General features: G+C 51.0%; 1 protein-coding gene across 1 annotated transcript in view; it reads left to right on the forward strand.

The window, feature by feature from the left end:
* The window catches only part of C2H16orf96 (chromosome 2 C16orf96 homolog), a 36148-nt gene extending 19541 nt beyond the window's left edge, over window positions 1-16607 (forward strand). Inside the window, exons 9-17 of the mRNA XM_029058310.2 lie at window positions 391-555; window positions 5069-5187; window positions 6124-6186; window positions 6583-6678; window positions 8265-8466; window positions 11187-11286; window positions 13358-13429; window positions 15068-15219; window positions 16455-16607. Of these exons, the coding sequence (XP_028914143.1) occupies window positions 391-555; window positions 5069-5187; window positions 6124-6186; window positions 6583-6678; window positions 8265-8466; window positions 11187-11286; window positions 13358-13429; window positions 15068-15207 (957 nt within the window). The 3' untranslated portion in view covers window positions 15208-15219; window positions 16455-16607. The remainder of the gene's footprint in view (window positions 1-390; window positions 556-5068; window positions 5188-6123; window positions 6187-6582; window positions 6679-8264; window positions 8467-11186; window positions 11287-13357; window positions 13430-15067; window positions 15220-16454) is intronic.
* Window positions 16608-22537: the final 5930 nt, after the last annotated feature.

Here is a 22537-nt window from a genome sequence, read left to right on the forward strand (position 1 = left end):
GTCCCCTTTATTCCAAGTCAGTCTGTTGACTGAGTTTCCCTTTTGTGTCAGCAAATGCTTAGCACCACTCATTTCTCCCCCATCCCACCCAACACAGTCGGCTTTCAGGCCACTGTATTCTCTAGCCTGCCCATTGTCTATCTGAAGGCAGTGGAGTTTGCCCTTCCCTTCCCTTTCCAGGGGGCCATTACCCTTTCCAGCCAGGGGAGAACAGAGAATACCCCTCTTTTTCCCCCCTTTTCCCTCTGACCCCTTCCTCCTCTCCACAGGCATGTAAACTTGCGCACGGGAGTGCAGCATCCACACACCTCCAGCCCTGGGCACATTCTTCACTCCCTCCCCTCTGCCCGCATTGCTTCCCCCGCCTGGCAGCGATTCCTCTCTCCCCAGAAAGCAGACAAGAGCGCGCTGGCTTGCAAGGCCAACCGGGCAGACCTGGAGAGCGCCTCAGGCCAGCTGAGCGAGATGATGCAGGAGCTGCTGCAGAAGATGACCTTCCAGGAGGAGGACTGGCAGAAGGTGTTGGATAAACTGTTCAGTGACATGGATTCCAAGGCAAGAGCCTGTCCCAACAAGCCCTGGACGGGCCCCTGGGGGTGGCTTCCTTTCCGGATGGTGGGCAGGGCCATGGGGCACTCAATCTATCACGTGCAGCGGTGGGCCAAGCAGCGGACGTAGATGGTAGAGTGTGGGCCTGGGAGTCTGAGAACCTGGGTTCTAATCCCGGTTCCAGCGCCATGTGAACTTGGAAGGTCACTTCACTTCTCTGGGCTTCAGTTTCCTCATCTGTAAAATGAGGATTAAATCCCACTCCCTCCTACCTTGATAGTGAGCCCCATGCAGGACAGGGACTGCATCCAAACTGATAGCCTTGTATCTACCCCAGTGCTAGAACACTGCTTGGCACAGAGAAAGTGCTTGAGAAATACTATCCTTGTACTTATGCCGGTACAAGGAGGCTGTGAACCGTGGCCGAAAGGGTAGAGAGAACCCATAGGGTTAGAGCGTAGGTCCCCCCTTCCCACCCTGGTTGTGGGAAGAGCTAGGGTTCCCACAAGAAAGCGTTCACCGCTTTATCCCTGCTTGTGGGCAGTACCTGGCTCTGCCAAGGGGAGACCTTCAGCCTGGTTCAGTTTGACAGCCCTTCTGCTCCTTCTGCTCCTAGGCTGGAAGAAGAAGGCTAAGCTCAAAGCCGGATGCCCTTTCTAACCTTGTTGTCATGGAGGCAGGCCTTGGGTTGGCGGGGACTGGATGCTCTCTACTCCCTCCCCTCGTGCCTGGCAGGCCCGCCCCATCTGGCTTCCTGGGAAGGAAACTCCCTCCTCCTCTTCCTCCCTCTCCCTTGGGACAAATTTCAGGTTCCTGAAGTGGAGGAGATGGAATGTTGCCTTTCTTGGAGCTGTCCCTTGGGGTGTTGGGCTCGCCCCATCAAGCCAACATTCATTCAGCAGCGTGGCTCAGTGGAAAGAGCACGGGCTTTGGAGTCAGAGGTCATGAGTTCAAATCCCAGCTCTTCCAATGGTCAGCTGTGTGACTGTGGCCAAGTCACTTAACTTCTCTGGGCCTCAGTTACCTCATCTGTAAAATGGGGATTAAGACTGAGCCCCATGTGGGACAACCTGATTCCCCTATGTCTACCCCAGCACTTAGAACAGTGCTCTGCACATAGTAAGTGCTTAACAAACACCAACACTATTATTATTATTATTTATTGAGGGCTTACTATGTGTAGAGCACTATACTAAGCACTTGGGGGAGTACAGTACAACAATAACCACACATTCCCTACCCACAACGAGCATACAGTCTAGAGTATGGGGGACAGACATCAATACAAATAATCACAGATATGCATGTAAGTGATGAGGGACTGGGAGGAAGGAATAAACAAGGGAGCAAATCAGGGTGATGCAGAAAAGAGTGGAATATTTGCATCCCCACTTGGATTGCCCCTACTTGAAGAGGATGATGGGAGGATGAGCCTCCCTGACACACCCTTGTCCCTTTGCATTCCCCATCCCATCCATTCCCCCTACCAGCCCCCCGCCACCCCATCTCCCACCCATCCTGTTCCCCATCCGGTCTCCCGCCTAATTCTCCATCCCATCTCCTGTTCCTCATTCCATCTCTTCATCCCAGCCCCCCACCCTGTTCCATCCTCCATCCCATCTCCCCATCTCATTCTCCACCCTGTCCCTCATAAGATCCTTCTCCCCCACCCACCGGCACTGGCTGGTTTTCTAGCCGTCCTCCACCTCCTACCAGAAGGGCAACAATTCCTCACACGTTGGCAGGCCAAGAGCCCTTTCTCTGCTCGGCGTTGAGGATTCCAACAGTGTGCTCGCTGCTTTTCTTTCTCTGCCTCGCCTCCGTGACGGGGTGTGCTTGCCAGGTTACTCTCCTGGAGTGCCATCTGTCTCTCTCATTAGCAAGTGGGCCTGCCCCTCTTGGATATATTTCCACATGAGCTCAGGAGGGGCCCAAGAAGATTCCTTGGAAGGGACTTGGGGGGGCCCAGCCATAGCGGGGAGGTGAGATCTGAATGCCACTGGACTGCAGCAGGAAACAGCCTGAAGGCAGTCACCAGCCGGAGCCTTGGAATCAGGCCCAGGTCATCGCAGCGGGGCAGGGCGGAGAGAGAAAGAGAGGGGGAGACCTCAGGAGGGGTGAACCATGGTGGATAGAGATGGAGAAGGAACTGCAGGCTTGAGATCCTCTGCTCTGAGGCCCAACTCGGGGGAATCAGGTGGAAATTTCCTTTAAATCCATTAGAGATCATTCAATCAGTCAGTTGTATTTATTAAGCGCTTACTTTCATTCTTTCAGTCATATTTATTGAGTGCTTACTGTGTGCAGAGCACTATTCTAAGTGCTTGGGAAAAGTACAACATAATAAACAGTGACATAACAATGAACAGATACATTCCCTGCCCACGGCGAGCTTCAATCTAGAGGAGGAGAAAGACGTTAATATAAATAATGAATTGATCAACGCTTACTGTGTGCAGAGTGCTGTACTAAGCGCTTGGGGGAGTACAGATAAACAGAGTTGGTAGAAATGTTCCCCACCCTCAAGGACTTTACCGTCTAGATGGAGAGACTGGCATTAGTATAAACAAATAAAGTATGGATTTTAAAAATCGTATTTATTAAACAATTACTATGTGTCAGGCACTGTACTAAGCGCTGGGGTGGTAGTTATATAATATGGTAATAATTATGGTATTTGTTAAGCACTTACTATGTCCCAAGCATTGTTCTAAGCACTGGGGTAGATACAAGATAATCAGATTGTCCCTCGTGGGGCTCATTCTTAATTTTACAGATGAGGTAAGTGAGGCACAGAGAAGTTAAGTGACTTGCCCAAGGTCACACAGTTGACAAATGGCAGAGATGGGATTAGAACCCATGTCCTCTGACTCCCAGGCCCATGCTCTTTCCACTAAGCCTTGCTGTTTCTCTGCTAAGCCACGCTGGGTAGATACAAGGCAATCAGGTTGGACACAGTCCATGTCCCACATGGCATTTGCAATTAATCCTCATTTTCCAGATGAGCTAATTGAGGCACAGAGAAGTTCAGTGACCTGATTATCTTGTATCCAACCCAGTGTTTAGTACAGTGCTTGGCACAGAATAAGCTGTAAACAAATTATTATTATTCTTATGACTTGTTCAAGGTCACGCAGCATACAAGTGGTGGAGTCAGGATTAGAACCCAGGTCCTCTGACTCCCAGGCCTTTGCTCCTTCCACTCAGGCCACATTGCTTCTTATGAACATAAGTGCTGTGGGGGCTGAGGATGGGGTGAATTTCGAGTACTTATAGATAGGTACCTTACACTCTAAGCCTGTGAGTCAGAAGGATCTGTGTTTGAATCCCAGCTCTGCCACTTATTTGCTGTGTGACCTTGGGCAAGTTATTTCACTTATCTGTGCTTCAGTTCCCTCAACTGTAAATGAGGATTAAGGCTGTGAGCCCCATGTGGAACAACTACTGTTTCTTAGCTGATTTGTTTGTATCTACCCAGTGTTTAGTACAGTGTTTGGAACATAGTAAGCACTTTAACACTATTATTATTATTACTTTTATTATTATTACTATTACAGGTAGAGATGATGGAAAGCCCCCTTCCTTGGGTTTGGAAAAGTCACCCCAGCTGTCAGGGGTGGGAGAGAAGGAGAAAAGAGGGCTCCTTAGGCTGGAGACAGATGATAATAATAATTAATAATAATTGTGGTATTTGTTATGTGCTTACTATGTGCCAGGCACTGTATTAAGCGCTGGGGTGAATACAAGCAAATCAGGTTGGACACAGTTCCTGTCCCACCTGGGCTCACAGTCTCACTCCCCATTTTACAAATGAGGGAACTGAGGCCCAGAGAAGCGAAGTGACCTTTCATTCAATTCATTCATTCAATAGTATTTATTGAGCACTTACTATGTGCAGAGCACTGTACTAAGCGCTTGGAATGAACAAGTCAGCAACAGATACAGTCCCTGCCGTTTGACGGGCTTACAGTCTAATCGGAGGAGACGGACAGACAAGAACAATGGCAATAAATAGAGTCAAGGGGAAGAACATCTCGTAAAAACAATGGCAACTAAATAGGCCCAAGGCCACACAGCAGACAAGCAGGGGAGGCAGGATTAGAACTCATGATCTTCTGACTCCCAGGCCTGCACTCGATAATCAATTTGGTATTTAAACACTTACTATGTGCAAAGCACTGTTCCAAGTGCTGGGTAGATACAAGGTAATTAGGTTGTCCCATGTGGGGCTCAGTCTTAATCCCCATTTTACAGATGAGGTAACTGAGGCACAGAGAAGTTAAGTGACTTGCCCAAAGTCACACAGCTGATAAGTGGCAGAGCTGGGATTAGAACCCATGACCTTTGACTCCCAAGCCCGGGCTCTTTCCACTGAGCCACGCTGCTTCTCAATACACTGTCGATACATTACGCCAGGCTGCTTCTCAAGATCACTAGGTTCAGCCTCCACTAGATAGGAGAAGCAGTGTGGTTCAGTGAAAAGAACTCAGCTGGACGTTTATCGGGCACCTCTCCACAGCTGGACCGCATGGAGCTGGACCCGCTGAAGAAAGAGCTGGAGCTCGTCTGGAAATTCATTAAAAAGCACCTGAGTGAAGGCCCGCGCTTCGATGCAGACAGCGCCGCTGGCTTCAAGAAGTAATCGATCGATCAATTGTATTTAGTGAGCACTTACCATGTGCAGTGCGTTATATGTCCACAGGGCCATTCTGGGTCCCGGCTGGGAGCAGAGAGCACGTCCTGGACCTCCCCATCCCCCCAGCTGCGACAGTTGCTCCTGTATTTATGGCATTTATTATGCACCCAGGACACTGTGCTAAGCGCTTGGGAGAGTCGAATACAATGGAGTTGGAAGACACGTTCCCTGCCCACAAGGAGCTTGCAGTCTAGAAAGGGGGAAATGAAGCAGGGGGAAAGACTGTTCCCTGCAGGCTAGATGGAGGGGAAAATATGGAGAGGACGGAGGCGGGGGCCATCAAGCAGTTGGGGTGGCAGAGGCAAGGACAGAGAGAATTTCAATCAATCAATCAATTAGTGGTATTTATTGAATGCTTCCCGGGTGTCCTGACGAATGCTCCAGACCCCTGAGATTATCCTAGGCCTGAAAGGTGGCCACCAATTCTCCCTTCTGGGGCTGATGCGTCCTGTCTGTAGACCCAGTCGTCCTCCGCCGTCGCCCACTCTTTCAGGAGGGGCTTCCTGGCCTCGCTTTCAAGAACCAATCCATCAATCAGTGGTATTTATTGAGCGCTTACTATGTGCCGAGCCCTGTACTAAGCGCTTGGGGGAGTACAATACAGAATTAGCAGACACGTCCCCTGCCCCTAATAAGCTCGCAGTGTAGAGGAGAGGCTTGTTTGGTTCTCTGGGCTGAGGATCCTGGACTGACCACCCCTGAAGGGGCCCTCCTTATCCTTCTCCTTCTCCCCGCTTGCAAAGCAACCCCTACTGGGTGCAGGCCAGTACCCGGCACCTGGACTTTTACTGTAGAAATAAGAGTGGGTCTCCCATGCCCTCAGGTAGCTTGCCGTTGAGTGGGCTCAGTGTAAGGGAGACAGGGTCTTATTGTTTCAGGCAGCTCTTTGAGCGGGTGAAGTGCATCTCCTGTAACCGGCCCGTGGAAATGATGACCGGCCCGTGAGTACCGACCGCCGTCTCTTGCCCGAGGAGGATGGCACCATTTCACTTTGTTCTCCCCGCCTTTTCCCCGGGAGTTCCCTCAGCCATTTGACTCAGTTGGATTCAGGGGAAATGCACAGCACGTCCGGGAGAAATATACAGGGCCGGGAGGGGGCCGTCCCCTCCCTCCCATTGATGTGGGAAGACTTCCCCGGGGAGCTGGGCTCCGGGTTGAACTCATCTCCTCTTTCCCTCCCGCTGCCCGCCTGGACCACTCATCCCACCCGCTGGGCCATTGCTGTTCCATTGGCTCTTCTGCCGCCCAGACCAGGCGGAGAGTTTGGAGTCCCATCCCGTCTTCCCTGGCCCCCAGGTCTCCCACCCGAACTGAGTCTCTTCCTCTTGCGCCCACAGTCATATGATCACCGTGCGGAAAGCCAGCCTTACCCCGCGGCCTCGGCCCGCCAGTGCCAACGGCTATGAGTATCTGTTCCAGAGGCAGCAAACGAGGTGAGGACCCTTGAGCGTTGGGAGGCTGTTCCCTCTCCTTCCTGCCCAGTGTCTATTGATTTTTAATACCTTGTACTTTATTTTTTCAAAGTGCTTTTCTGGGATCTAATTTTGTCATTCCCCCCCCCCCCCCATCATCCCTGGGAGGGAGAGGAAGGTACCACTGCCCTCATTTTGCAGATGAATCAACTGAGGCTCAGAGGAGTAAAGTGACTTGCCCAGCAGACCAGTGGCGGAGGTGGGCCTGGAACCCAGATCTGCTGACTCCCCGTCTCGCATGCCCCACTAGATCTGCCACCTTTTCTCCCGCCCCGCCCCTGGATTCTAGCAGAAAACTTCCCATTTACTCACCAGCCACGGGACCTGGGATTCGGTGCCAATTTTCCAGGGGTAAAGGAAGCCAAGGTTCCTGTGGGACTGGCACCGAGAGGGCAAAGCCATAACCTCCTCCAGAGCCCAAGGGGCAGCTGTAGCTGGCCCACCCTGCCCCTTGTTGCTGGAAAGGTTCCAAACATGGAGCCAACATCTTGGCTCCTTCCAGAGAATAGAAACAGCGACATTGTATTTCTCCTTCTCATGGGGCCTTGGGAACGGGGGCTTCAAGAGGTTGTCCTGGAAGCCCCAGTCTCAAGGCCCCAAGGGGATGAGAAAGACCTCAGTGGTGAGGGTAAGTACCCTGCCTTCCTAATAATAATAATAATATTAATAACAATGATATTGTTAAGCACTTAGGATGGGCCAAGCACTGTTCTAAGTGCTGGGGTAGAAAGAAGTTCATGAGGTTGGACGCAGTCCCTGTTCCACATGGGGCTCACAGTCTTCCTCTCCATTTTACAGATGAGGTAACTGAGGTCCAAAGAAGCTAAGTGATTTGCCCAAAGTCACACAGCAGACATGTGGCAGAACTGGAATTAGAATAATAATAATAATAATTATGATGATGGTATTTGTTAAGTGCTTACCATGTGCCAATCACTGTCCTATGTGCTGGGGTAATCAGATTGTCCCACATGGAGCTCACAGTCTTAATCCCCATTTTACAGAGGAGGTAACTGAGGCATAGAGAAGTGAAATGACTTGCCCAGAGTCACACAGCTGATAAGTGGCAGAGCCAGGATTAGAACCCTTGACCTCTGACTCCCAAGCTCGGGCTCTTTCCACTAAGCCCGACTGCTTCCTCTCCCTCCCTTTTCTTCCCCCTTGTCCCCATCTTGTTCTCTTCCCTCCCATTGAGTTGACTCCCTGTCCCACCCTGTCCAGATGAAAAATTGGGCCCCCTGGCCAGAGCAGAGCAGGCAGAAAGCAGTCAGGCCCCTTCAGAGCCAGTCCCTGATCCGGCCCGCTACCCTGGGGCGGGCGGGGAGCCAGGGAGAGGAGCCCGGGAGGGAGTGGAAGCCTGCCCCGACATTCATCCCTCCCTGTTCTCCCCCTCTGCTTCCTGCACCTCCAGCTCTCTTGGCTCCCTCAACCTTTTCCAGCTCTGGCCGTTTGAACAGCCACGCCCCAACTCGAACCGGAGAGCTTGCCAGAGCTGGAGGTGCCCCGGGGACGGGGCGAGGGGTTCACCGGCCTCTGTCCTTCCCCAGGGAACCTCCGCCGCCCCCGACACCGGGGATGGAAATGGGGAGCGTCCCCGAGGGCAGCGAGCGGCCCACGCAGGACCCCCCAAACACTCAACAGACCTGGAGCTGCTCCCACGGCAGCAGCCTCAAGCGGGCGACGTCGAAGGGACAGTGCCTTTCCACCCTCTACCCCTACGGGGACCCCTCGGTGCTGGACTATGACCACGTAAGCCCCTCCTGCCATGGAAGGCCCTGGGGACTTGGCTGCTCTTCGGGCCCAGTCCGGCCCAGCCCAGCCCGGCCTGGCCCCCGCGTTTGTGGGAAGCGGAGGAGCCTGAGGAAGGAAGGAAGGGATCAAGTCTCCAGGGCTGGGTTGTCGTGGGCAGGGGAGGGCTGGGGAGGGGAGGGCTGCGGGAGCCCACTGAGCTTCTCAGGAACCCGCGATGCAAATTGAGCTGGAACCAGAAAGTCCCTCATCAGGGAAGAAGGATGAGGTCATCTGCCCAGATGTAACAGATGCCCTGACCACGGCCAGACCCGGCCTGGAGGGGAAGAGGTCACCGAAAGGGGCTTCACGGGGTTAGGGTGGAAAGGATAGCGAATGGAGAGGTGGGGAGCCCAAATTTCAGAGCCCAAAGACAACCCCTTTGAGACATGACTCAATCAATCCATCGGTCATTCAGTCGACTGTATTTATTGAGTGCTTATTGTGCGCAGAGCACTATACTAAGTGCTTGAGTGAGTACAACATAATAAGAGACACATTCCTTGCCTACAACGAGCTTGCAGTCTAGAGGGGGAGATAGACATTAATATAAATAAATAGATTACAGACATGAACATAAGTGCTGTGGGGCTGGGAGGGGGGATGAACGAAGGTAGCCAGTCAGGGTGATGCAGAAGGGAGTTGGAGAAGAGGAGAGGAGGGCTTAGTCAGGGAAGGCCTCTTGGAAGAGATGTGCCTTGATTAAGGCTTTGAAGCGGGGGAGTGTAGGGAGATTAGAAATTAATTGGGGAGGGCTTCCGGGAGGAGATGCGATATCACATGGAGAAAGGGGAGCTCATGGTATGTCGGACTTGAAGGGGGAGGAAGTTTTCAGTAATAAGCAAGAGACTGGTGACGGAAGAGGCAAAAAAGAGGCACAGTAGGTAGTTTAGCATGGAAAGAAGAGAGTGTGAGCTGGGGTGAAATAATAATAATATGTATTTTGTTAAGCACTTACTATGTGCCAAGCAATGTTCTAAACACTGGGGTAGATACAAGGTAATCAGGTTGTCCCACGTGGGGCTCACAGTCTTAATCCCCATTTTACAGATGAGGTCACGGAGGCACAGAGAAGTTAAGTGACTTGCCCAAAGTCACACAGCTGATAAGTGGCAAAGCTGGGATTAGAACCCGCAACCTCTGGCTCCCAAGCCCGTACTCTTGCCACTAAGTCACGCTGTGAAATGGGAGAAGAGAGGTGGAAGTAGGACAGGAACTGATCGAGTGCCTTGAAGACAATGGTCAGGAGTTTCTGCTTGATGCAGAGAGGAATGAATAACTGAAGATTTTGAGGAGTGGGAGATGAGGGCAGAATGACATTTTAGAAAAAGGATCTGGGCAGCAGAGTGAAGTCTGGACTGGAGAGTGGAGAGGCGAGGCAGGGAGGTGAGCCAGGAGGGTGATGCAGTAGTCAGGCTGGGGTCCAACAAGCTCCTGATGGAAGCGTTATGGCCCTTTGGATGGTGAGGAAGGGGCGGGTCGTGGAAATGTGGAGGAAAAACCGACAGGATTTGGCACCGGCCTGACCGTGGGGGTTGAATAAGGGAGAGGATTCAAGGTCGCTGCCGAGGTTGTGGGCTTGAGAGACGGGGAGGACGATGGCGGTGAGAACTGGAATGGGGAAGCTAGGTGGAGGCGTGGATATGGTGGGGAAGATGAAGAGTCCTCCCCCACAGTGAGGGCAGCCAGGGATTCAGAGACGAAAGGACAGAGGAAGAAAGAGGAGTTGGCACAGCACAAGACTCAGATGTGGTGGGTTCTAATGAGGCGGGAAAAAACCCTCTCCAGCCAGTGGTGCCTCTCGTGGGCTGTTTCCTGAGGCCCAGCTGGTCAGAGGAGACCTGTGAGAGTCATGGGAACGGTAGGCATCAGACACTCATTTCATTCACTCATTCGTTCGTATTTATTGAGCGCTTACTCTGTGCAGAGAACTGTACTAAGCGCTTGGAAAGTACAGTTCGGCAACAGATAGAGACAATCCCTACCCAACAACGGGCTCACAGTCTAGAAGGGGGAGACAGACGACAAGACAAGTAGACAGGCATCCGAACCATCAAAATACGTAAATAGAATTATAGATATATACAAGTCATTAATAAAATAAATAGAATAATAAATATGTACAAATCTACACAAGTGCTGTGGGTTGGGGAAGGGGGAGGAGCAGAGGGAGGGAGTAGGGGCGATGGGGAGGGGAGGAGGAGCAGAGGAAAAGGGGGCTCAGTCTGGGAAGGCCTCCTGGAGGAGGTGAGCTCTCAGTAGGGCTATGAAAGGGGGAAGAGAGCTAGTTTGGCGAACTTATGCCACGCCCCCACATCCCATGGCCCCCACTGAGCACCGCATCTGTAATTTATTTCTATTCATGTCCGTCTCCCGCTCTAGACCGTAAGCTCGTTGTCGGCAGGGAACATGTCTTTTTATTGCTGTGTTGTACTGTCCCAAGCGCTTAGTACAGTGCTGTGCACACAGTAAGCGCTCAATAAATATGATCGCTTGACTGACTGACTGACCGATGGATCAGAGGCAGGGAGCAGGCCGACCGGCGAAGCTGAGTCCCAGCCGGACCAGGGAGGGACGGGGAGCAAGGTGGGCAGTGGCGGGGGCAAGAAGACAGGAAGAGCCCTGCAGCTGGGGGTGCTCCCGGGGCGGGCCTCTCCCAGTGCATGGGCTTGTCTCCCCAGGCGGAAGTGGACATCCTGGGAGTGGATGGCATCTTGTACAAGGGTCGGATGAGCGCTCGCAACAGTGTGCGGTCCGCTTCTCTGGAGAAGGATCTGCCAGGTATGAGGACCACCATCGCTCCCCGTTCCTGAATAATAATAATAATTATGGTATTTGTTAGGCGCTTACTATGTGCCAGGCACTGTAACATCCACAAGGGTGGATACGAGCAAATCAGGTTGAACACAGAGAAGCAGCGTAGCTCAGTGGAAAGAGCCTGGGCTTGGGAGTTAGTTATGGGTTCGAATCCTGGCTCTGCCACTTGGCAGCTGTGTGACTGTGGGCAAGTCACTTAACTTCTCTGTGCCTCAGTGACCTCATCTGTAAAATGGGGATTAAGACTGTGAGCCTCACCTGGAATTACCAGATGACCCTGTATCTACCCCAGTGCTTAGAACAATGCTGTGTACCTAGTAAGCGCGTAACAAATACCAACATTATTATTATTTATTCAACACAGTCTCAATCCTCATTTTACTGATGAGGGAACTGAGGCACAGAGAAGTGAAGTAACCCACCCAAGGTCACGCAGTGGCAGAGCTGGGATTCCAGAAGGGCTGGTCTGGATCCCTGGGAAAGGAATTGAGAAGCAGCCTGGCCTAGTGGAAAGAACCCGGGCCTGGGAGTCAGAAGGATCTGGGTTCTAATGTTGGCTCCGTCACTTGTCGGCTGTGTGACCTTGGGCAAGTTACTTCTCTGCACCTCAGTTACCTCAACTGTAAAATGGGGATTAAGACTGTGAGCCCCATGTGGGACAAGAACTGTGTCCAATTTAATTAGTTTGAATCTACCCCAGGGATTAGTACAGTGCCTGGCACTTGGTGAGCATTTAACAAATACCCTAAAAAAAATGCCTTCCACCAGGAAGAGGGAGGGAGGGATTAACCGCGTTGTGCTGGAGACCCAAAGCTCACCTTAGCTGTCTCTAGGCTCTGATAATGGGGCTACAAGATGTGATCAGGGTCCATGATAGAACAAGTGGATAATCAATCAATCAGTGATATTTTTTGAGTGCTTACTGTGCACAGAGCACTGTTCTAAGTGCTTGGGAGAGTACAGTGCACGAGAAGAAGCTGACATGTTTCCAGCCAATAATGTACTTATCTGTAATTTATTTGGCCTGTCTCCCCCTCTAGACTGTAAGCTCATTGTGGGCAGGGAATGTGTCTGTTACATCGTTATATTGCCCAAGGGGTTAGTACAGTAGGAGAAGCAGCGTGGCTCAGTGGAAAGAGCCCGGGCTTGGGAGTCAGAGGTCATGGGTTCGAATCCCGGCTCTGCCACTTGTCAGCTCTGTGACTGTGGGCAATTCACTTCACTTCTCTGTGCCTCAGTTACCTCATCTGTAAAATGGGGATTAACTGTGAGCCTCATGTGGGACAACCTGATTACCCTATATCTACCCTAGCGCTTAGAACAGTGCTCTGCACATAGTAAGCGCTTAACAAATACCAACATTATTACAGTGCTCTGCACATAGTAAGTGCTCAATAAATATGACTGAGTTTACAGTCTAGATGGGGAGACAGACATTAATATGAATAAGTAAGGAGATAGAGCTCGGGCCTGGGATTCAGGAGGTCATGGGTTCTAATCCTGTTTCTGTCACATGCCTGCGGTGTGACCCTGGGTGAGTCACGTCACTGGTCCTCACTTTCCTCATATGCAAAATGGGGATTAAGACTGTGGGACGCGGACTGTGTCCAACCTGATTAGCTTGTACCTACCACAGCGCTTAGTACAGTGCCCACCTAGAAAATACCATAGTAAGGGCTTAACTGATACCCGGACATCTATGGGGTGGGCCGTGCTCCCCTTTCTCGACTGTCTTCCCCCTTCTAGACCGTCTCCTCCTCCTAGACTGTAAACCCAGCATGGGCAGGGATTATCTCTCTTTAAATCTGAATTGTACTTTCCGAGCGCTTAGTACAGTGCTCTGCACACAGGAAGCGCTCAATAAATACAATCGAAGGAACTGAATGAATGAATCACACCCTTAGAGGGCCCTGCTTCTGCCCCAGGCAGCAGGTTCACCCGGCCCAGCCCAGCAGCCAAAGGGATGGGCAAGGCTGGAGAACAGTAAGGCTGCGGGTCCGGGCCTGCCCTCTCACCCTGACCCTTTCCCTTTGAGGCATGAAGATTCTCCACCGCCTGCCTCGAAATGGAAGCGAGCGGGTGCGTTCTGCCACCTCCTTCAATGCTGGTGAGTCTCGGCGAAGCCACCTTCCCTCCTCACCCCTCCCTGCCTCCCCCCGTCCCGCAGCCAGTGTCCGCAGCACCAAGTAGCTCTGGTTTTAACCCCAACTGCATCCTCGGGCTGCTCCCCCGCCTCCTCCCTCAGGGCCCTGGTCCAGAAGCTCACCCACGTCCTGCCTCTGGCCTGGAACATTCTCCCTCCTCATATCTGACAGGCAGTTTACTCCCCCACACCCCTTCAAAACCTTACTGAGGGCGCATCTCCTCCAAGAGACCTTCCCTGACTAAACCCTCCTCTCCTCCCACTCCCTGACTTGCTCCCTTTATTCATCCCCCTTCCAGGCACTTATATACCTATCTTTAATGTATTTATTTAGATTAATGTCTCCCCCACTAGACTGTAAGCCTGTTATGGGCAGGGAATGGGTCTGTTTTATGGACGTACTGTACTCTCCCAAGAATTTAGTATAGTGCTGTGCACACAGTAAGCTCTCAATAAATACGACTTACTGACGAGGCCGCTTTGAACTTTCTCCCTGGCACAGTCACGGACCGCTGTAGATCAATGGATGGGGCGAGTGTCCCCGAGCGCTGAGCCGAGCTCAGGAACGCTTTAAGAAGCAGCAGGGTAGTGGATAGAGCACAGATCTGGGAGTCAGAAGGCCATGAGTTCTAATCCCGGCTCTGCCAATGGTCTGCTGTGTGACCTTGGGCCAGTCAGTTCACTTTTCTGGGCCTCAATTACCTCATTTGTAAATGGGGATTGAGACTGTGAGCCCCATTTGGGACAGGGACTGTGTCCATCCCAATTTGGTTGCTTGTAATAATAATAACTATAGTATTTAAGTGCTTACTATGTGCAAGGCACCTTACTAAGCGTTGGGGTGGATACAAGAAAATTGGGTGGGACACAGTCCATGTCCCAGGTGGGGTTCACAGTCTCGTTCCCCATCCCCATTTATCCAACCCAGAGTGGGGCACACAGCGCTTAACAATTACCACAGTTATCATTCAGAGCTGCCCTAGTCTAGCTACCAAGGTCCAGAGAAGGTCTGGGCTAGGGCAGAATCTATAAGGAGAGCTCCCTTCCAGATAGCTACAGGAAATACTGCAGTTTGGTTACAAAAAGCACCTGACCGGTTAATGTAACTGACTTACTTAATGCCAAAATGCCCCCCAAATCATTCTCTGGCTTTTCTGGGTCAGGCTGGACTGGCAGATCCACAGTCAATCCATCAAAAATATCTTTGAGCCGCTACTGTGTGGAGAGCACCGTGTACTACAAGAGATTATAAGAGACACGGTCTCTGTCCTCAAGCAGATTTATGAACTAATGGGGAAAACAGAATAAATTTAGATAGGCAGAAGAAAAATTAACTGGAATAAATTTTCTGGAGATGAAACTTCAGGAGGATTTTGAAGATGGGGAGAGCTGCGGTCTGGAGGATTTGAAGGGAGTCGCTTTGCTTATTTGAAGTCAGTCCATCGATTTTATTGATGGATTGATCGAGAGGGAGTTCCAGGCAGGCACTTGTCATATGATAGGACCTCCCTTTTCCATCTTCCATCCCTTTGAGTCCAAATGGTGAGTCTTCCATCCTCAGGATAACCAGGCAGTGCGGTGGGGGTCTTCTGTTTGTTGCAGCTGTGCGCTCCAGGACCAGCTCTGGAATTCAGCAGCAGTTGCCCCCGTCTCAGCAGCCGTCGGCCACCCCGGAACCGATGAATGCCAGCTTCCACGTCATTCCCAGCCCTCAGCCATCCGAAGAAGCAACCGGCACATGAGCCGACAGCAAGGTTGTCCCGCCTTCCCAAATCCCAGCCCACTTCTCCTGCCCAGACAAAGCCTCACCCTCCTCTCCGTCCCCTTCGAACTGATCAACCCCGGATTCTGCCATCCGTATCCTCTCCTCCCCCCACCTCCTCTCACTGCTTCCCTGCACCCTCACATTATATCTTGCTGCCTGCTGGGAACTTCTCAGTCCACTCAGAAGGGACAAAGACCATCTCTTTGGCTCAGAATATCTGGTTCCACAAGGGAAGATGAAGAAGAGGGCAAGGAAAGAACCTCTGGGGCAGTTAAGAAAGGGTTGTCCGTGACACTCATTGCCCAGCTCTTAATCGCTTCCTCGGCTGGTCCCCCCGACCTGCTTATTTCCCTAATTCTGAAGGGCGGGATGTCCTTGGTCTGTGGGAGTGGAAGGGGCAGCATTCATTTGAACCACCATGAACCCCGGGATGGAGGGGTCTGCCTCCTGTGATCCATTAATAGTAATAATAATGATAACAATAATAATTGGGATATTTGTTAAGTGCTCACTATGTGCCAAACACTGTCTTAAGTTCTGGAGTAGAAGCAAGATCGACAGGTAGGAGACAGTCCTTGTCCCACAAGGCATTCACAGTTTAAGAAGGAGGGAGAACAGGTATGGAATCTCCATTTTACAAATGAGGAAACTGAGGCATAGAGCAGTTAAGTGACTTGCCCAAATTCACATAGTAGGCAACTGGCAGACCCGGCCTAAGAACCCAGCTCTTTTGACGCTCAGGCTTACTCCAGTCCCCCGGCTCATAGCTGGATCCAGAGGCAGCATGGGCTAGGGAGAAAAGCCCAGGCCTGGGAGTCAGAGGGCCTGAGTCAGGGTTCTAATCCTGGCCCCGCTACTTGCCTGCTGTGTGACCTTGGGCAAGTCCCTTAACCTCCCTTGGCCTCAGTTTCCTCATTTGTAAAATGGGGATGAAATACAGGTACTACCTTCTGCTTGTCAATCAATCAATCAGTTGTATTTATTAAGCATTTACTATGTGCAGAGCATTGTACTAAGCACTTGGGAGAGCCCAACACTTAGAATTAGTACCCTGCCCACAGTGAGCTTATGGTGCAGGGAGTCTAACGTGCTTAAACTGTGAGCCCCATGAAGAACAGGGACTGTGTGTCCAAACGGATTATCTTTAAACGCTTAACAAATACCAAAATAATTATTGTTATTATTTGTACTCTCCTGGCCTAAGTAGCTTTTTCTCTCTCCTAGAAACTTGCCGAGGCCTTGCACCGTTCCGGCTCAACAAGCCTCATTTCCTGGCTCTGTGGCATTGGGATCCTGCAGATCTGTGTTTTGGAGACTTCCATTTAATCTCCCATGCAGATCCCACCGCATTCTTAATAAAACTCTTCATTTTTCCAACTAGAGGGTAAGAGTCACTACCCTGGGCCGGGCCACACAGTTGTTCCGATTGCAGCTATTCTCGGTGAAGCCCAGGAGAGCTAGGGAGGGATCGTCGGGTCTGGGAAATTGAAATGGAAGTTGGTTTCTGTGCTGGTCCTGGGTCTCTAGCTAACTCTGGTGATGATTGCTGGGTGGAAAGTGGAAAAGCATCTTGGCGGGGGCAGGGGTTTTTTTTATTACACCCCCCCCACACACACACTGCTGGGGAGCAAGGGGGCTCATCAGAATGAAAAGCAATGTGGCCTAGTGGATAGAGCACGGGCCTGGGAGTCAGAAGGACCTGGATTCTAATCCCGGTTCCTCCTTGTCCGCTGTATGGTCTTGGGCAAGTCACTTTACTTCTCTGTGCCTCAGTTCCCTCATCTGTAAAATAGCGATTAAGACTGCAAATGCCATGGGGACAGGAACTACATCTAACCTGATTGGCCCGCATCTACTCAATCCTTAGAACAGTGCCTGGCACATAGTAAGCCCTAACAAATACCATAAAAAAAATGCATGTGGGCTGGAGAGCTTTTGGTATATGTTTAGAAGGCTGCACTGTTAGCTAACCAAGTATAGCCTGTGACTAGAGGAGACTGAGGCAAGTAGAAAAGGCTGCATGAATCCATGTTCTTCCTGCCCCAGTCAAGTGCATGAGATGGAGTCTTTGGGGGAGGGAGAGAGAGAGATTTCTAACCTAGTTGCCAGCTTCCAGCAATGCATAAAGCCCAGCCCAACGCAAAGCATTTAGCTGCCCTGGACAATCAAATTTAGGGTCCAGTAAACCTGGAGGCCTGGTCCCCATGGGCTGAACTCCAGGAGCAGTGAGAGTCAGGAGGGTAAATTGCTGCTGCTCTCTCCACTGACACAAGAAGGAGACCTCCCCGAAGTAACGGTTGGAGAGGCCAACCCCACCCTGGGCGTTGGTGGTGGGTGGGCCGAAGGTCCGGGCTCCTGCCTGCTCTCTGGGCCCAGGGGGGCTGGCTTGGAAGGGGTGAGAATCCAAACCACCCTCCCAAGGGTGCTCAGATCAGGAGAAAGAATTCTGGGTTCAGCCCTGGTCGACCCGACTTGGGGCAGAAACTGGAACTCCCTCATCCTCCTACATCTCCTTCCCCCACCGTGTTTTTGACCGGCTGGGAAGGGGCAAAAGGCCACCTCGGTGGTAGTTCTTAAGCACTTACTATGTGCCGGGCACTGTACCAAGTGCTGGGGTAGATGCAAGCTAAACAGGTTGGACACAGTCTCCGTCCTACATGGAGCTCTCAGTCTTAATCCCCATTTTCCATAGGAGGTAATTACGGCATGGAGAAGTGAAGTGACTTGTCACACAGCAGACAAGTGGCAGAAGCCGGATTAGAACCCTGGTCCTTTTGACCCCCAAGCCAATGCTCTATCCACTAGCCCGCGTTGCTACCTGCCTCGAGGCAGGGAAATTGTTGCGGGAAGACAAGGATACAAGACTTGCTGGAAGGAAGGTTCCCCGCCGAGTACCCGGCTTCCAGCCCCGCTGTGGCTCCCTGGCCCTGTCTCCGCACAACTCACTGCCTTCCTCCAGCTCCTCCACTCCTAATTTTCCCCTTTCTCTCTCCTCCAGCTGAGCAAATCTCAGGAGAGGCTACACAAGCCTTTCCTTCAGCCAGCAGGGGGAGAGAGAACCCATCCCTTCCTTCTCTGCCACCTGAAATCATTCACCAAAAATTCCCAAAGCCTGTGTCTCTCCCTCGGGGAGTGGGGAAGCCAAGCGGTTACTGCAAAACCAAGAGCAGGGGCTGGGGCCCACTGCCCAGGCCGGCCAATGCCCCGCTCCCCACCCGTCCAGGCTGATGCCCGGAGCCATCTCAAGTAGAGGGTGCTTAGTCCAGTGTTCTGCGCAAGGTAAGCCCTCAGTAAATACCATCAACGATTGTAGGTAGGCAGGGAAGTTAGCTGCTGAGCCCCTTTGGCCAGCCGGTCCGTCAGTCGTATTAAAGAGCACTTACTGTGTGCGGAGCGCTGTAGTAAGAGCTTGGGACAGTGCAATATAACAGATGGATTCCCAGCCCACAACGAGCTTACGGTCTAGAGAAAGAGACAGGCATTAATATAAATAAATAAAATTACAGCTATGTTTATAAGTGCTGTGGGGAGAGGAGATGAATAAAGGGAGCAAGTCAGGGTGACAGAAGGGAGTGGGAGAAGAAAGGAGGGCTTAGAGAAGCAGCATGGTGTAGTGGATAGAGCACGGGCCTGGGAGTCAGAAGGTTAGGGTTCTAATCCCGCCTCCGCCACATGTCTGCCGTGTGGCCTTGGTCCAGTCACTTCACTTCTCTGTGCCTCAGTTACCTCATCTGTAAAATGGGGATTGAGATTGTGAGCCCCCATGGGATAGAGTCCTGTGTCCAACTCAATTTGCCCGTGTCCACCCCAGTGCTTAGAACAGTTCCTGTCGCAGAGTAAGCAATTAATACCATCATTATTGTTAGTCAGGAAGGCTTGTCGGAGAAGATGTGGCCTTCGATAATGCTTTGAAGGGGGTGGGGAGAGTAACTGTCTGTTGGATATGAGGAGGGAAGTTGTTCCGGAACAGAGGCAGAACGTGGACGAGAGGTCGGTGATGAGATAGATGAGATCGAGGTACGGTGAGTAGGTTGGCATTAGAAGAATGAAGTGTGCTGTCCGGGTTGCATTAGGGTAGCCAGGTGAGGTAGAGGGCAAGGAGATTGACTGTTTTAAGACCGATGGTAAGGAATTTCTGTTTGATGAGATGGTGGATTGGCAACCACTGGAGGTTCTTGAGGAGTGGGGAAACATGACCTGAACTTTGGCCAAACTGAACTTCAAGCCCTGGTTTGTGGCAACTGTGTCACCCATAGGGAAACCTCGCTGGGCCCCGGCAACAGGGGGCTGCTCCCCCCTGCAGGCAGGCTGGCCCCTCCACCCCTCTGCCCCAAGCAGGCACAGGATAGGCCTGGAAGGGCACAGGCCTGGAAAGCCAACGTCTCCTGCCCCTGCTAGGTGGCCTCTGCCTCTCCCCTTCAGCCACAGCACAGCTGTCAAGTATAAGGTGACCAGATTTTTTGGAGTGAAAAGTGAGCTGGGGCTGCTGGGGCCTCCAGGCCAGGGCCAAATGACAGGGAAGGAAGAAGTAAGAGGGGAGATGGAAGAATGAAGACATGCAGACAAGGACAGAGAGAGAATGAAGGAATGAGTGAAGGGGAGTAGGGGCTAGAGAAGCTCAGACTCACAAATGGACTCAATCACCCAGATCTTTGGAGCCAGCTGTGGTCTAGTGGATAAGAGCCCGAGCCTGGGGGTCAGAGGACCTGGCTTCTAACACCAGCTCCACCATCTGTCTGCTGTGTGACTCTGGTCGAGTTACTTTACTTCTCTAGGCCTCAGTTACCTCATCTGTAAAATGGGATTAAGATTGCGAGCCCCTTGTGGGACAGGGACTGGGTCTAATCTGATTAGCTGTTTTTTAATCCAGCACTTGGGACATTGCCTGGCACTAGTAAGTGCTTGACAAAAACCACAAAGACTAAAAAAGCAGCCAAGAAGTTCCCGAATCAGCCATCAGATCCCATTCAGTCACCCTGCTAAGCTGCTGGGGGCAGTTTCCCAAGTTGGTGGTACAGTAGGGACACCCAGCACGGGATTTGTTACACCAGAAATGCTGGAGAGCAGGAGGTGATAGTGACAGGGCCAGGGCAAGGTCAGTTGGGACTAGGCTGACTCTCCCTCCCTCCCTCCCTCCCTCCCTTCCTCCCTCCCTTCCCTCTGCTCCCTTCTCTCCCCTTCCCTCTGCTCCCTTCTCTCCCCTTCCGTTTTCCTCCCCTCCCTTCCTTCCTTCCCTACTGATCAGTCACTCCTCTCAACCTGAGCCACCCTCTGTGTCTGGCCCAAAGTGGGACTTTAATGGTCCCCCTTGGCTTTTGTTGTATGGGGGATGGCTTAAAATTCATGCTTGCACCATAAAAAGCGGGAGGGCTGGAGATATGATGCAAGGGGTATGGAAAAAGTGCCACTCACCATTCCAGTCTTTGAGCCATTTTAAGCTAAGACCAAGCGCAGCGGGTAATACATGCACCTACTATACTAATTGCGGTATTTAAGCGCTTACTTTGGGCCAAGCGCTGTACTAAGCACTGGGGTAGATGCAAGATAATCAGGTGGGACACAATTCCTGTTCCACAAGGAGATCCCACTTTAAGAGGGAGAGAGAATAGGTATTCCCCAGTTTAGGAAGAGTGTGGGGAATGTTTCTGTTTATTGTTGTACTCTCCCAAGCGTTTAGTACAGTGCTCTATACACAGTAAATGCTCAAAAAATGATTGAATAAATACGATTGAATAATAATAATGGTATTTGTTAATCGCTTACTAGGTGCCAAGCACTGTTCTAAGCACTGAGATAGATACAAGGTAATGAGGTTGTCCCACGTGGGGCTCACGGTCTTAATCCCCATTTTCCAGATGAGGTAACTGAGGCACAGAGAAGTGAAGTGACTTGCCCAAAGTCACACAGCTGAGAAGGATCCAGGATTAGAACCCATGACTTTGAATGAGGAATGAGTACAAGCCTGGAAGTCAGAGCTCCTGAGTTCTAATCCTAGTTCTGGCATTTGCCTGCTCTGTGACCTTGTGCAAGTCACTTAACTTCTCTGTGTCTCAACTTCCTCATCTGTAAAATAAGAATTCAGTACCTATTCTCCCTCTTACTTAGACTGCGAGCCCCATATGGGAAAGGAACTGTGCCTGACCTGAGTATCATATATGTATCCTAACGTTTAGAACAGTGCTTGACAACATAACGTTGAACAAACTATCACCACCAAAATCCCCATTTTACAGATGAGGAAACTGAGGCACAGGAAAGTTAAGTGACTTGTTCAAGGTCACATAATAGGCATATGGCAGAGATTAGAACACAAGTCCTGTGATCCCAGGCCTGAGCTTCTTCCACTGAGCTGGGAAAGGGCAGTAAAGACCATGCAGCATGGTGTAGTGAATAGGCCACGGGCCTGGGAGTCAGAAGGCAATGGGTTCTAAACCAGGCTCTGCCGCTTGTCTGCTGTGTGACCTTGGACAAGTCACTTCACTTGTTTGGGCCTCAGTTCCCTCATCTGTAAAATAGGGATTGAGACTGTGAGCCCCATGTGGGACAGGGTCTGTGTCCAATCCGATTTATTCGTGTCCACCCCAGTGCTTAGTACAGTGCCTGGCACATAGCAAGCACTTAACAAATACCACAATTATTATTATTATTATTACCACGCTCTCAGAGAAGGCATCGGCTTTTTTTCTGGGTTGAGAAAACAAGGGCGGTCGATTACAGGACATACAGGGGAGGCTACGGTCCTTCAGCTCAAGCCAACAACCTCCAAGTCAGTCTCCTTTGACACTGAGATTCTCAACCAAATTCAGGTAGGTAACCCTAGCAGATTCATGATGCCACCATTATTATTATTATTTTTAACGGTAGTTGTTAAGTGCTTACCATGGTCCAGATGGGTAATGTGTTTGTTTATTGTTGTATTGTACTCTCCCAAGTGCTTAGTAAAGTGTTCTGCACATAGTAAGCCCGTCAAAGGGCAGGGACTGTATGTTACTGATTTGTACATTCTAAGCGCTTAGTACAGTGCTCTGCACATAGTAAGCGCTCAATAAATACTATTGAATGAATAGTAAGCACTCAATAAATGTGATCGACTGAATGAATAATAGGCTAGGCACTGTGCTTGGAACAGTACTTGATGCATAGAAAGTGCTTAAATACCATTATTATTATTATTATTATTAATAAACACTGGAGTAGACACAAGCTAATCAGGTTGGACACAGGCCATGTCCCACATGGAGCCCACAGTCTTATTCCCCATTTTATAGATGAGGTAACTGAGCCTCAGCAAAGTGAAGTGACTTGCC

The sequence above is a fragment of the Ornithorhynchus anatinus genome, chromosome 2 (assembly GCF_004115215.2).
Source record: "Ornithorhynchus anatinus isolate Pmale09 chromosome 2, mOrnAna1.pri.v4, whole genome shotgun sequence".
In the NCBI taxonomy this organism is placed as follows: Eukaryota; Metazoa; Chordata; class Mammalia; order Monotremata; family Ornithorhynchidae; genus Ornithorhynchus; species Ornithorhynchus anatinus.